The 14,194-nt window shown below is 49.3% G+C and overlaps 3 protein-coding genes across 7 annotated transcripts; all 3 read left to right on the top strand.

Moving 5' to 3' along the window:
- Nucleotides 1–128: 128 nt before the first annotated feature.
- Nucleotides 129–4,399, top strand: FVEG_02948 (formate-tetrahydrofolate ligase). Its single transcript, XM_018890492.1, has 5 exons — nucleotides 129–929; nucleotides 989–1,009; nucleotides 1,069–1,106; nucleotides 1,158–3,685; nucleotides 3,734–4,399. The coding sequence occupies exons 1-5, from the start codon at nucleotides 305–307 to the stop codon at nucleotides 3,840–3,842; spliced, it is 3,321 nt and encodes a 1,106-aa protein (XP_018746815.1). The 5' UTR covers nucleotides 129–304; the 3' UTR covers nucleotides 3,843–4,399.
- Nucleotides 4,400–4,533: 134 nt separating this feature from the next.
- Nucleotides 4,534–8,513, top strand: FVEG_02949 (hypothetical protein). Its single transcript, XM_018890493.1, has one exon. It carries the CDS (start codon nucleotides 5,847–5,849, stop codon nucleotides 8,193–8,195), a length of 2,349 nt encoding a protein of 782 aa, XP_018746816.1. The 5' UTR covers nucleotides 4,534–5,846; the 3' UTR covers nucleotides 8,196–8,513.
- A 582-nt stretch (nucleotides 8,514–9,095) lies between these two features.
- On the top strand, nucleotides 9,096–12,945 carry FVEG_02950 (hypothetical protein). 5 transcript variants are annotated; one of them, XM_018890496.1, is made up of 5 exons: nucleotides 9,096–9,294; nucleotides 9,348–9,651; nucleotides 9,704–9,785; nucleotides 9,832–12,058; nucleotides 12,118–12,945. In XM_018890496.1, the coding sequence occupies exons 2-4, from the start codon at nucleotides 9,466–9,468 to the stop codon at nucleotides 10,704–10,706; spliced, it is 1,143 nt and encodes a 380-aa protein (XP_018746819.1). In that variant the 5' UTR covers nucleotides 9,096–9,294; nucleotides 9,348–9,465; the 3' UTR covers nucleotides 10,707–12,058; nucleotides 12,118–12,945. The 5 variants fall into 5 exon arrangements, with proteins under 5 accessions (XP_018746819.1, XP_018746818.1, XP_018746820.1 ...); XM_018890495.1 differs by having other exon boundaries at nucleotides 9,832–12,945; XM_018890497.1 differs by having other exon boundaries at nucleotides 9,704–12,945.
- Nucleotides 12,946–14,194: the final 1,249 nt, after the last annotated feature.

The following is a 14,194-nucleotide window of genomic DNA, read 5'->3' as shown; positions in this document are numbered from 1 at the left end:
AGTTCTCAACTGGCTCAATATTCTTTGAAAGTCTAAGTCTATCGACTGAGAACTACGTTGCTGTACAATACTGTGTTATTGCCGTCGTCATCATCCAACAACCTTGCTGGTTCGCTTCCTCTCTTTTCTGCAACTTTGGCTTAGAACATTTCCTTATGGAAAGGCTTGCATTGCATTGCATAGATCTACATGTATATGCTCTCGCCATTGATCCGTCGGACACCAGGAGATTGTTCGGCATTGGGTCTAATACCATACTCGTCTACATACGGCTGATGAGGATATAATCATATTATAGTTGATCATGTACGGCGCGGTCCTCCGTTGCGCCGGGTGGCTTGAATCGAATAGTTCCCGAGTGATCCCGAGACAGCAACGGCATTTGCGGTTTCTATCTTGGACGTTATCGATACCGATATCACGATATGCAACGAGAATAAGCCTTGGACATCAACGGCTGGGCTGCCGATTATATACGCACCAAGCCGAACCCGCAGTAGAATTAGGCGGGCCCCAGCAAAGTCAGATTCTCACCCACCCACAGGCGTATTCACGCACAAAGTCGCACAGGCAAACTCCCCTTCACACGTGTTCGGTGGTTTCTCCCGTGTCGACCGTGCCTTTCGTGGACGCCGCTATTCGGACTGCCCCTCCTCACAACCCGACAGCCCACTTCTTATACAGAGACTGCCTCTCAGTCAACAAACGACGAAATATCTTTGCTTCAACCTCTGTTGTCGAGTCTAAGTCTTTATCTTTCATTAACTCATTCTCACATCAGAAAAGACTCTTTTCTTCGACTACAATGGTTGCTGCAAAGCTCGATGGCAATGCCATTGCCAAGTCGATCCGAGAGAAGCTCTGCGCCGAGGTTACTGAGAAACAGAAGCTCAACCCTAGGTTTAAGCCATGCCTCAAGATCATCCAAGGTATGACCAAGTTGCTCGTAATACTATACTTGTTCAATGCTGACTCAATTGTCTCACAGTGGGTGATCGTTCAGACTCCTGTTCGTCATAATCCTGCCCCGCCATCATGAGATCATCTCACCACTAACCCGCGATATAGCTACCTATGTTCGCATGAAGCTCAAGGCTGCCGCAGAGGTGAGTCATAATGAAATTTTAACTGCGTACGTTTACTGACTCATCAAAAAGGCTGGTATCGACAGCCAACTGCTGCATTACCCTGAGTCTATCACGGAGGCGGAGCTTCTCGATCATATCCGTCGATTCAACCATGATCCTGCCGTTCACGGTATCCTAGTCCAGCTCCCTCTTCCTAAGCACATCTCTGAGTATACTGTCACATCTTTTGTAGCAGATGAGAAGGATGTTGATGGTTTTGGCACCAAGAACATTGGGGAGCTGGCCAAGAGGGGCGGCAAACCTCTTTTCGTACCCTGCACGCCCAAGGGTGTCATGATACTTCTCAAGGAGTCGGGGATTGACCTGAAGGGAAAGAATGCAGTTGTTCTTGGGAGAAGCGACATTGTCGGTAGCCCCGTGAGCTACCTGTTGCGAAACGCTGACGCTACTGTCACCGTTCTGCATTCCAAAACGCAAAACATTGAGGAGTACGTCAAGAATGCAGACGTCGTTGTTGCTGCTATTGGCCAGCCTCTGTTCGTCCAGGGCAGCTGGATCAAGCCTGGTGCCGTCGTCATTGACGTTGGAACCAACTTTTTGCCTGATGCCACCAAGAAGTCTGGTCAACGACTTGTTGGCGATGTCGACTACGCTGCCGCAGTCGAAGTTGCATCCGCCATCACCCCCGTTCCTGGCGGAGTTGGACCCATGACTGTTGCTATGTTGATGCAGAATGTCGTCGATGCTACAACGTGGTATTTCGAGTCTCAGAAGCTTCGAAAGACCATCCCCCTACCCCTGAAACTAGAGGATCCCGTTCCTTCAGATATCGCTGTGTCACGAGCGCAAACACCTAAGGACATCACACGCATTGCTGCCGAAGTCGGCATCGCTCCCCACGAGCTGGAACCTTATGGCGCATACAAGGCCAAGGTTGACCTCGGTCTTCTGCAACGACTGGAGCACCGTCGAAACGGCCGTTATGTCGTTGTCACTGGCATTACCCCAACACCCCTGGGCGAGGGCAAGTCTACCACAACTATGGGCTTGGCTCAGGCTCTCGGAGCTCATGTTGGACGTTTGACTTTTGCCAACGTTCGACAGCCCAGTCAGGGCCCTACCTTTGGTATCAAGGGAGGTGCTGCTGGAGGAGGCTACAGTCAGGTCATCCCCATGGATGAATTCAACATGCACCTCACTGGTGATATCCATGCCATTACCGCCGCCAATAACTTGTTGGCTGCTGCTATTGAGACTCGAATCTTCCACGAGAATACTCAGAAGGACGGACCTCTGTACAAGCGCCTAGTCCCCACAAAGAACGGCGAGAGGAAATTCGCCCCCGTCATGTTCCGCCGATTGAAGAAGCTCGGAATTGACAAGACCAATCCTGATGAACTGACTGAAGACGAGATTCACCGATTCGCCAGACTGGACATCGACCCCGAGACGATTACGTGGAGACGAGTTCTGGATGTTAATGACCGCCACCTTCGAGGAATTACAGTTGGAACAGCCCCCACTGAGAAGGGCCAAACTCGAGAGACTGGTTTTGATATCACAGTTGCTAGCGAGTGTATGGCTATTCTGGCACTTAGCAACAGTCTGGCCGAGATGCGCGAGCGTCTAGGTTCAATGGTGGTGGCTACATCACGAAATGGCGACACTGTCACTGCCGATGATATCGGTGCGGGCGGCGCTCTTACTGCTCTCATGAAAGATGCCATCAAGCCCAACCTTATGCAGACACTCGAGGGTACTCCTGTATTTGTCCATGCTGGTCCTTTTGCTAATATCAGCATCGGTCAGAGCTCCATTCTTGCTGACAAGCTCGCTCTGAAGCTTGCTGGTACTGAGCCTGACGAGGACCATGATGAGAAGGCTGGCTTCGTCGTCACCGAAGCCGGTTTCGACTTTACCATGGGTGGTGAACGATTCTTCAACATCAAGTGCCGTACTTCTGGCCTTACTCCCGATGTTGTTGTCGTTGTTGCTACTGTCCGAGCCCTCAAGGTTCACGGCGGTGCACCTCCCATTGCTCCCGGTGCAGCGCTCAGCCCCGTTTACAAGGAGGAGAACGTTGACATTCTGCGCGCTGGTTGCGTGAACCTGAAGAAGCAGATTGCCAACGCCAAGTCTTTTGGCATTCCTGTTGTCGTTGCGATCAACAAGTTCTCTACCGACACAGAGGCCGAGATCGCTGTCATTCGTGAGGAGGCCATCTCTGCAGGTGCTGAGGATGCCATCCTTGCTAACCACTGGGCTGAGGGTGGCAAGGGAGCCGTCGACCTGGCTCATGGTGTCATTGCAGCTTCAAAGAAGCCCAAGGACCTGAAGCTGACCTACGATCTGGAGGGTACTGTTCAGGAGCGCCTTGAGGCTATCGGCAAGAAGATGTACGGTGCCGAGAAGGTCGAGTTCAGCGAACTCGCTCAGAAGAAGGTTGACACCTACACACGCCAAGGATATGGCCATCTACCTATCTGCGTGGCCAAGACACAATACTCTCTGTCCCATGATCCCGACCTGAAGGGTGCTCCTACTGGCTTCACGATCCCCATTCGTGATGTCAGGATGGCTGCCGGAGCAGGATACCTGTAAGCTTATTTACTTTTTTGGACGTAACGTAACTAACAAATTACCAGGTATGCCCTTGCTGCTGATATTCAGACAATTCCTGGTCTGCCAACAGCACCTGGCTATCTCAATGTTGATGTCAATGTCGAGACAGGCGAGATCGAAGGTCTCTTTTAAACTAAAACAATCCTGGTGCATAATGGATTTTGTCGGAAGCGAGGTACACGGGACTGTACACCCTCAACTCAACGTGGGAACGGACGGATGGGAAGGCGAAGCATTAGGGCGTGGCATTTCAACATATGGTGCGGGACTGGTTAGCGGATATCATCAATCATGTGCCTATTGGCAATTAAATCAAGTTTTTGATTTGGACTATTTACAGCGTGTCTTGTGTTACCATCGTGTAATGAATGAGTGTCTGGGTCTGAGTTGACTCGACCAGCATGACAAGCATGTTTATTACCGTCAATGCGAATGCCATAGCTGAAGAGGGATTCTGCCTTGGCTGGAAATGCAGTCTTATCATGCATACTACGTGGTAGGCGTCGACGGAATTTGCCATTGTGCATGTTGCATACAGCCACAAAGTTGAATGGTAGGGCCCATCTAATGTCAGGCAAACCGGAATGGGGTGGTTGGTCAGTAACTACCACCACAAATATCAAGCCTTTTTTTTTATTAGTGTGAGGGTGAGGGTGAGTGTGACTTGACAGCATCGGCATTTCCCGTTGATATCTCTGGCGTAGGGTCTAGAACTAGTCGAACCATGGGCCACCGGCATGACGACGTTCCGCGTGGGGGCTGTTGGCCTTGTATCAACTATATTTGAGCTACGACGCTCGATGAGGTGATGCTGAAAATATGATTGTGTGCTGAGGAATGGAGTTTCTCTGCTGAACTCTCGCTTTGCGTGAATGAGTCGAACTGCCGAAGTCAACCGCCATAACCTCATTAAAACATCCATGTTACAAAGCAAACATATCACTCAGCTGAGGATCCTATTACAGGGGGACACAGATTTGCTTCTCATCATTGGTCACAAGCAGAGAGCCACGAGAAAGCCATGTAAGACTCAGCCCAACTAAACCAACAATGCGAGAACCAATGGCTCTGCGCCACACTGAGACTAAGAAACGGCACCGTTTGACCCCCTTACCGCCGAGTGAGATCAACTCCGGAGGATTAAATCACTGGTCGTTGTTCTCCCCTCCGATGGCAGTTTATCAGGTCACAGCCCGGATTGACGCATTCTTCCCTACAGTGTTTACTCTTGAGCTGCGTACAGGTTCGGAGGGTCTAAATTAAGTGTCGTGCTGCGAGACATTGAACTATTTTCAACTGATCCGTAATAGGCAGGCAATGCGATAGACTTCTCTGGAATGAGTTAAGTATGATCCAAGAGAGTTAGTATTGAGTATAACTAGATCACGATCCTGTTGCTTGATTCACAGTAAAGTTTTCGTATTGTTGCAATCCAGTCTCACTTACGAGAGGTACACGAAGAACAGTAAGACCGAGCTTCGCGAATCGATAATTTTCGTATATAATAATGCAATGTAAGCCGTGTCCATGACATTGGATCCACCGAGATGCCTTGCCGGGAGCCTGGCAGCATGTTCGACCTTCTCGTTCAGTATGATACCCTCAAAATAAGAATAAGCATCTGACGGTTGTCAACACTGCCTCCGACCTGTGTCATCTTTAGCTCCGTGTTCAGTCCAGCCAACACATGTCTTTTGTCTGTCAGTTCACGTCAGTTCTCCCTCCAAGTTACCAGCAGAGTGGTGCTTCACTTGACCCAGACACTGCCACTCCCACCCTATCGAGGCTATCAGCCCTAAATGATGCAGGCCTCGGACATGGATGGTTGACAAGCTTCTCGGCTACTACTAATATTACCTACCAATGAGAGGGGAAACCTTCTTGGAGGCCCTGAGAGTTGATCTGATCTAAACCCTACAGTGTGGGCTTGTCTAGCTCCTGTTGAGGCTACTCTGATTCGAAACTAAACCCAGGCAGCCGACGCCATTCAACCTCATACAAAGATCGTCTCCTTGGCGTTTCTACCGAGATCAGATCCCTTTTTGGCAAATTCCCCAGAGCTGCCAGTTTCTTTTGGCCCCCAGATTTGTTGACATATGGTAACTGATCCTTCAACATTTACACCCCTCGAGCAAGATGAGCTCGAAACATCCCTTGAGACGATCGTGTGCATTTTGTCGGGCGAGAAAGATCAAGTGCTCAAACGAAACTATCTGCGAGGCTTGTCGTAAGCAAGGTGCCGACTGCATTTACGACTTTGAGCCTACAAGACCAAAGGGTCGGAACTTGAGCTTTGACAGCACAAAAGCCAATAATCATCTACAGGTGCGGAGCGAACATGAACTACCTGACAGCAAGAGAAGGAGATCGTGCTCTGCCAATTCTGCCTCTTCTATGTCTCCTGGCAGAACCCAGGAAGATCTTGCCCCGTTGGCAGATGGTGTTGAGAGCCTTGCTGCATCTCTTGAGCAGATGTTTCAGGACAAGTTTTCCCAGTTGATTTTTGGAGAAGTAGGAAAAGCCCTGCACCAGCAGAGCACAGAGGTTAGATTCACTGGACTGTTGCCCCTGATTGCCTTTGACCTTGTCGCTTCTGTTGGCCAGAGATATAGCGACTTGGGATCTCCTCAGTCTAATGAAAGCAACCAATTTATCCGGTCTGGATTATCCAACGATACTTCTACCAACATGTTCGACAATCCTTCAGCATATTGTAGCCCTTTGTCTACCTTGAGCCATCGACAGAGGAACCAGCTTATCGACGTCTGGTTCTCCGCACATCCCCTGACATTTCTCATCTCCAAGACACTGCTGCTTCGAGAAATCCGCGAAGATACCTGTGACGAAATCCTCATGGCCGTGATGCTAGCTGATGCTAGCTTCGTCATCGGAGAGGACTCGACAGTTGCTCGTGGACATGAGCTCCTGCAGTGGGCCAAGACTCAGCTACAGATGCGGCCATGCTATCATCCTTCCGAGGACAACGATGCTGTATATTCTGGTGTACCTACGAGAGTTTACAAAGGGGTTACCACAGCACAGACCTTGGTGTTGCTGGCCTGGAACGCCCTATATTCCCACGAATTCCGCCGAGCGATCTGTTATATCGAAGTTGCAAGCAAGCTGGTTACCGAGATCAAGGATTGTATGTCGAAGGATGCCTCCCAGCCGAGCTCCAGCCGCATAAATGGTGTTGACGTCCTTGATGTCGAGAAAGAAGTTGTCTCAAATCTCTGGTGGACAGCATATTCCCTTCACATCTGGACCTCCATCCAAGCAGGAGTCTTGCCCAAAACCACACCGTCAACCTTTGACCTCGAATCTCTCCCCGTGACCTCAACTTCATCAGTTACCATTCAGCTTGACCTCGTCTCTGAGAACTTCAACACCCTACAGAAGCAAAAGGGTAACATTCGAGAAATGAGACCTCTTGCCCAGGTTGTGAGCACTGTTGCATACTTGTTCTCCCAAACCTCGGATCAAACCGCCTCAAATCATGGCGTCGGCATCTGTAAAGAAGCTATCCGCTCTTTTGGTACAAATACATATGATCCGAACGCAAAAGGTCAAGACGATGACAGATTGTGGCAATTACTTGTTGCCTTTCACCATACAATGCTCATTCAGTTCCTCTTCCCCAAAAACGGCTCATTCTACGAGCAAGTGGTGGTCCCGGCTGAGACTGTTCATCAATTTTGCGCTTCTGTAGAACAAGTCATACAGGCCCTTTCGCCAACTACCAGGCACAATCAACACTCAGCCTCAACATTCCAACAACCCCTCTATAAAGCTCTGTGTACTCTTATGGACACTTGCTCCCGAGCTTTTAGCCTCCTGCGGGATAACCTAGGGCTTAGTCTTGATCATAGCTACTTCCGTCCAGAGTGGGATAATCGTCTCTGCTCTTTGGCAAGCTCCTTGTATACAATCAGCAAAGACGAACGATTCTACCAAGGCACAACCTTGCGCAGTGTGCGAAAGCAGATCAAGTCATGTGCTCGTGCTTTTGGCAGTAATAGCAATACCAACGCGCTTGGGCTATTGGAGCCGAGCATGAACTCTATGCGATCCATGTCGCACTCCCCTCAGAGCAGTGTCAGGCCTCCGAATGGCTTTATCGCGAATAATGAGGCCTTGGTGGATATGCCGTCGCCTTTTCAGGCTGAAGCTTCTTCGAGGGTATCTTCATCTATGCCATCTTCGTCAGGCTCCTCTACTAGCGTGTCAACTCATTCGTTCACCCCGTTTGAGGGGATGGGCAAATGGCCAATCAACGAGACTTTTCCTCATGGGATAATGTCTACCAATATGAACTCTCCCCCTATTGTTCAGCAAGGGATGTGGTATTCGCAAGCACCCCCTATGGTGAATTTCGAGGCCGCGGGCCCTGTCTCTCTTCAGCATAGCCAGTGGGCTTGGCCTCCCACAAGTGGCGAAGAGGCACCATACATATCTTTCCAAACACTAGATATGGATGAGACCTGAGTATGAGTTGAGGATACCAGTTTCGATATTGGATGAATGCAGTTATGATGATCTCGGACAAACCAAAATGAAGCCTGTTATTTGTTTATTGGCGGACTCTAAAATTGGAATTCGCCGCTGGCGGCATCGATGTTTGCTTATTGAGAATTGCGTGCGCTGGATCAGTATTTTATTATGTATATATTTTAATCAAGTGTTGGGAGAAAACTCGAAACTTTGATAGGGGCGTCAGAAGAGGCTGTATCATATCTATAGTTTTGTCTACCTTTTGTATATGATCAATAGTTATCGTCACTATAGTTCATCCTCACTTTCGTGTCTGTACCAATCAAGCCACAAACGTATTCCTTATCATCCTTACACAGAAGATGTCCCAGTAAGAGCTTATGTTCATTACTTATTGAGCTTCTAACATAAAGTTTCTGATTCAAGTTGATCTAGAATTATAGCCCAGAAACTCCAAGTAACTATTTGGTCAATACCGGAGATAATCGTAGGGTCAGTCTTCTCTGTATAAGATGTCATCTTATCGACCTTTCGGCTTCGGATCCGATCACTCCGGGAATCTCGGACCGGAAAAGTGGGGATCTCCCGAGTCCTTCGTTGCGAAAAGAGTTGGATAAACTCAAGCAACTGACTGTAAGAGGCTGGTAAAACCAAAGCCACCTCGAATCATACTGTGAAGCAAGAATGTATGATAGATAGATAGTATCCCAGCATCATGCTTTAGCCCTACCCTTTTCACTTGGATAAGAGCTACGAGTTTCAGGGTAGGCTCTTTTAACACGAAACTTTACTCGAGTGCCTGTTTAGAACTTGATCTGCTTTCTTCTGTACACCTTGTGATATATAAGGCCTTCTTCCTCATTTTTCACTTCTGATTCAAAGCTTTAGTGCAACCTCAGCCCACTATCTTTGTTTTCGAAGGGAGCCAGCAATGATGGGACGATAGGCCATTGCACAGAATCGACTAGTAGTTAAGACGTCGATAGAGACTGCTTAGACACAGTTTAGGAATTCTTGACTATAAAACAAGACGTCCCCTCTCCTATTCCAAAGCTGGACATTTTATTATTGTCGAGCGACGTTCTTGCTCAAGGTATTACACGTGGTTGTATTTCCTATATCGCTGACGTCAGCTGACGAGGGTAGTTTGATGCCAGATTGACTAGCTCTTTCAATTAACCACAAGAAGTTCGACAACGACAAACCTCAGCTCACCTTTTACGCCCTGAAACTTCGGTATTCTAAGCGCTTAAGTCCATCAGTCATGAGATTGCTATATGCTCTCCCCGCAACTTGCGCGCTCATCTACCGCGCCAAGAGCAGGAATTCTTTAACGCCCGCTGGCATCTTCGCTGCGACTCTGACAGCTGCCGCACACGCCTACCACCCATGGAATCTTCCATTTGCACTCCTATGCGTATTTTTCCTTGCCGGAACACGCGTAACACACGTAAGTATTTGCGCCCGCTACATGGCAAGGGAGATGTCTGACGACGCCTTAGATCAAAGAAGGCATCAAGGCCAACTATACGCTTCGTTCAAAGGGTACATCTGGAGGGGAAGGGCCTAGAACACATGTTCAAGGTAAGCACTTGAAGCCATCCATGAATCAATTGACTGATCTGTCAAGTTCTCGCCAACAGTTTGATGGCCTCTGTCCTCTCTGTCCTCCACGCGAATCAACTACGAAAACGAGAAGCCGCATTCGCCGATCCTAATACTCCGGATCCCACGGGATCACTATGCTTTTCATGGGGCGGTGACCTCCTGGTCGTTGGTATCATTGCCAATTATGCGGCCGTTGCGGCCGATACTTTCAGCTCCGAACTTGGTATCCTGTCTTCAGGACAACCTCGACTGATCACATCACCAACACTCCGAAAGGTGCCTCGCGGAACAAACGGTGGTGTCACCTTGCTGGGTTTAGGTGCAGGTTTGCTGGGGTCAATGATTATTGTCACCGCATCCATGATATTCCTACCGTCCTGCAGTGAGGAGTCATCTCAGACGCCCGCAGGCGGTGCCCCATGGACGATGCTGGAGCGGCGCAAGTTTATGGGATTCATGGTAGTCTGGGGTGCTCTTGGCAGCGTCTTGGATAGTTTCTTGGGTGGCCTATTCCAACGGTCAGTCAGGGACGTACGGTCCGGTAAAATTGTCGAGGGAGAAGGCGGCAACCGTGTCCTAGTGGCCGAATCTGCCACGGACGCGGCTGCTCATTCGAATGTCAAAACCGAGGCCATGCAGAGCGAAGCAAAAGAGAAGCTTGGTGGTTCTGCTATTTTGGACGATGACGATGCTCCTGCTGGTGTCTACAATCATAAAGACAAGCACCGCAAGTCAAGTTTTGGAGATCAGCGACCATCACGGGCTATCGAAAACGGGTGGGATCTTCTCGACAACAATGATGTCAATTTCCTCATGGCAGTTACGATGAGCGTTGGCGGCATGGCAGTAGCGAGCTGGTACTGGGACGTGCCCATACAGAGCGTCATGGGTGTGTAGAAACACAAGTTAGCGACGTCATTTTGAGGGTCAAGGGCAATTCTTGACCTTGGCCCCTTCCTGCCAAGACCAATGAGAATAAAGTGATGTAAAGAGCAACTCCCTTTCCCTTCTGGCGTCCTTTGATCCATCACGAGATTTAAACCACCATTACCCGTCGCCACTGGATGGTGTTGAACTGCGTCAAGACGCACGCAAATGCTGAGTGCCCCCAGCTTGGCACGGCCAACCCCCGGTGAAAGTCCGTCACCCCCCGTCAATCACCCCGCCGGGTCTCGGCGTGAATCGCAGCATCTCGGAACGCCAAACCCGGAGTTGACTCCGTGGTGGGTAAACTTTGAGTCCAATGCGAAATCGGCAGTTTTTTGATTTCAGAAGCCGACACGGTATCTCAACAATTAGACCCAATCTCATTCGCGCAACGAGTTATCTGGACGTGATTCCATCACCCAATTCTCCAGATCTCGGAGGACGGGAGGGTGGGAGCGAGAAAAGCCAAACGATTTACATCCCCCTTCTGGCGATCCAATAGACATGAGGCCTTTAGTGATCGAGATTAATTGCTCTTTCTCTTCCAGAGATAGGAAGATATTGACGGAAACCTGGGGTAAGCCTGAATCGGATCAGTTCCTGTTGCTCATTTAAATGTGTAATAGTCTCAAGCTTGAGTCTGATTGGTCTGTCAATTTTCCAATGAGTCAAATGGGGATTGCGGGGGGCGGCAGATCTCCATCTCAGCAGTATGGGACATTGAGCAGGAGCGTTGCCTAGATTGCCTCTTTGAGTGGTTATTCTGCTATTAAAGCAATAGAAACTTATGATGAGTTTTGAAAAAAGCAGTAACATTTAGAAGATTTAGATCAAGTTAGGATGGCTCTAGCCTAGGAAAGGGAGGCGTCACTGTGGTATTGCGGTCTGGGCATAGTTGCCAAACCAAAGTTTCGAGCACCTGCACCTGCTCTGAGATAATATTCTTCCACCCACAGAGCAAGAACGATCTGCATAACTCTGGTTAACCTCACACGAGCCCTCGACTGAGAAGAAAACTTCTCCTGGACATCTTCAGACGCGCCCTCCAATCACTTTGATGTTATTCTTCCTCTTGGCCTGCCTTATCGTTACCATACATTTACTTGAGAGCATCTCAACTAAGTTGTCGGAATATGCATTACCCCTGGCATCGTCAGGGGCTCTATCTTTTCTCATGGTCTCGTGCGTGTGCGCCCACTGACAAGAACCGTTCGTTGCAGCCAGTCGGATTCAGCTCGGGAATAATTGAACCCTGACACCCGGCAGAATGGAGTCCTCCAGTTCTAGATCAATGATTTATCCAGGGAGAAATGGATGAAGAGGTGGGCAAAATCGACTGACACAACCGGACCGACGCTAATAGTTGACGGCAAAACCCCAGCAATACAACTACTCGATTCATCGCGTATCCCGAAGCCGGAGACCATACCCTCTCAATCCAGGACAGGGCAGACCGGAGAAGTGCCTGAAAGTCTGGAGTGTCCCGAAACCGACATTGCAATTTCGTACGGTCTGGGGAAATGGAAGAGGACCTGAAGATCGGAATCAATGAGCGATTTACAGTTCGGTAAGTGATGAAGATAGCCAACCAGGAACGAAGGTATCTGAAACGGCTTTGAAGCCGTCGGTCGAAACCCAACGTGAGATAACATTCATTATGCAGAGCATGCCCTGATCCAATCACGACTCAATGATAAGAGCATGCAAGTTGCTGTCCAGCTCGGGTGTGTGGCTTTAGTTCGTTGGGTACGGTATTCTTTTTTTGGGGTGGCGTTGGTGACAAGGTTGGGCGTGCTTGGAGAGACACCGACTCGTCGCCGGGCAGCGCTGAGACTGAACCCCAAAAAAGAAGCGGTGGTAGAAGGAACTGCGCTCCGGCCGAGGTGTTGCGGCCCATGGTTGGACAACTTAAACAAAGAAACAGGGTCCTCTGACTGAAAAGAGTATGGCTCGCCTGGGGCTCAAGAAACGATTTGGTAACAGATCAGGGACAAACCGGAACCACCGAGGCTGTCGGGCTTCCTGGAGAGTCACAAGCACCAGGCTCTAAGCGGTTCTCAAAATAGCTGGGCCTGGCTCATGGCTGGAGTATTTTCGGGGCATCCATGGCTCACATCAGAAGGGCTCAGGGCGCAGTCTGGCCCTGGGGCTGTTTCTGACGCCTGTGTGCACCTTTGTTGCTTGTCCTCGGGGGGCAAGAAAACAGCGAACCTTGATGTGGGGTACCAAAATAAACTCATCAAAAGTTGCCCTAAGCTTATACTATATTACCTAAGTCTTTTTGTCATTTAGGATCGAGGTTTTGTGTTTTATTTCCTCCCCTAGCTTGTGTCCTGCAGCATGTGCGAATGTGGGCCAGACGTACCTGGTTACAAGGATTGCAACTGTCCCACCCAACCCCAGAATCTTTGCCCACGAAAGGCGCGGGCACCATCAGATAGCCTCGACTTGAGAGTGGGAGGGAACTTTGGGGGTTCAATTTCCTGGGGAAGAAGACGGAGGCACGACGGGATGCCTTCTTATCTATGGTTTACGGATATACTGAGCTACTCAGTGACGACTGCATGAAGCTTTTGAATACAGGATACACAATTGGTCTGAATTGCCAATGCTGGAAACACATGGTTTTCACCTTATCTCACCCCACTATTCCTTATCCGGGTATGCGTACATACGCACAACCACACGCGCAATTAACTCTACTTTAACGTGTTAATGGGCCATTTTTGCGATAAGAGTTTGGGACAATTTGTGGTATACTGGGTCGTATTTCCTCAATGGAGTCGAAGCTCCGTAAGCGGAGTAAAGCGGTTTATATCCGCCTATTTTCAGATAAGTAATTGTCAACGAACAGGTTGAGCCGGCACTGAGCCGAATCAACATCTCAATCAGCGACCAAAACTCGCCGGCCCGGTGATGATTAGATACGGAGGCTGATGAAAAGCACCGCCTTATGCCGCTGGGATACCCGCCGAGCGGCTGCGTCAAAAAAGTATGAGTACCTTGCACATACACCGTCTCCGCCGAAGCCGCCCCGTTATGTCATACTGTTTTCAGCACCACTATGAGACGGCAGTGCCCTGAAAGTTTCGTTACGACAGCGATACTACCCACTGAAAGAGGCACTGTTCTCATTCAGCCGGCTACCGGAGAAGCACTTGCGTGCTGGAGACGGTGGTGCAATTATGGAAAATGCGTTCCACTTGAATGAAGCTACTGGCTCCTTCTTGAGCTGTTCTCGACTTGCGTGGCGAGATTTCCTCATAAGGATTATTATACGGGAGTCAGTTGTGGTAGGCATGGACGACGGGGTCTCGTTTATAGCAGCATATGTATGTATACTCATCACGAAGAAAAAGATGATCTCTGTTCAGAACAAGTATCTTCCCTGTGTGTGGTGTCTTGTTAAACTTTAAGTTTACACCCCCTCCATAAAGAGGCCCTGCCGAACGCCAATC

Source organism: Fusarium verticillioides, chromosome 5 (assembly GCF_000149555.1).
Source record: "Fusarium verticillioides 7600 chromosome 5, whole genome shotgun sequence".
NCBI lineage: Eukaryota > Fungi > Ascomycota > Sordariomycetes > Hypocreales > Nectriaceae > Fusarium > Fusarium verticillioides.
Note: the sequence above shows the minus strand (reverse complement) of the source record. Positions and strands in the feature narration are given on the sequence as shown.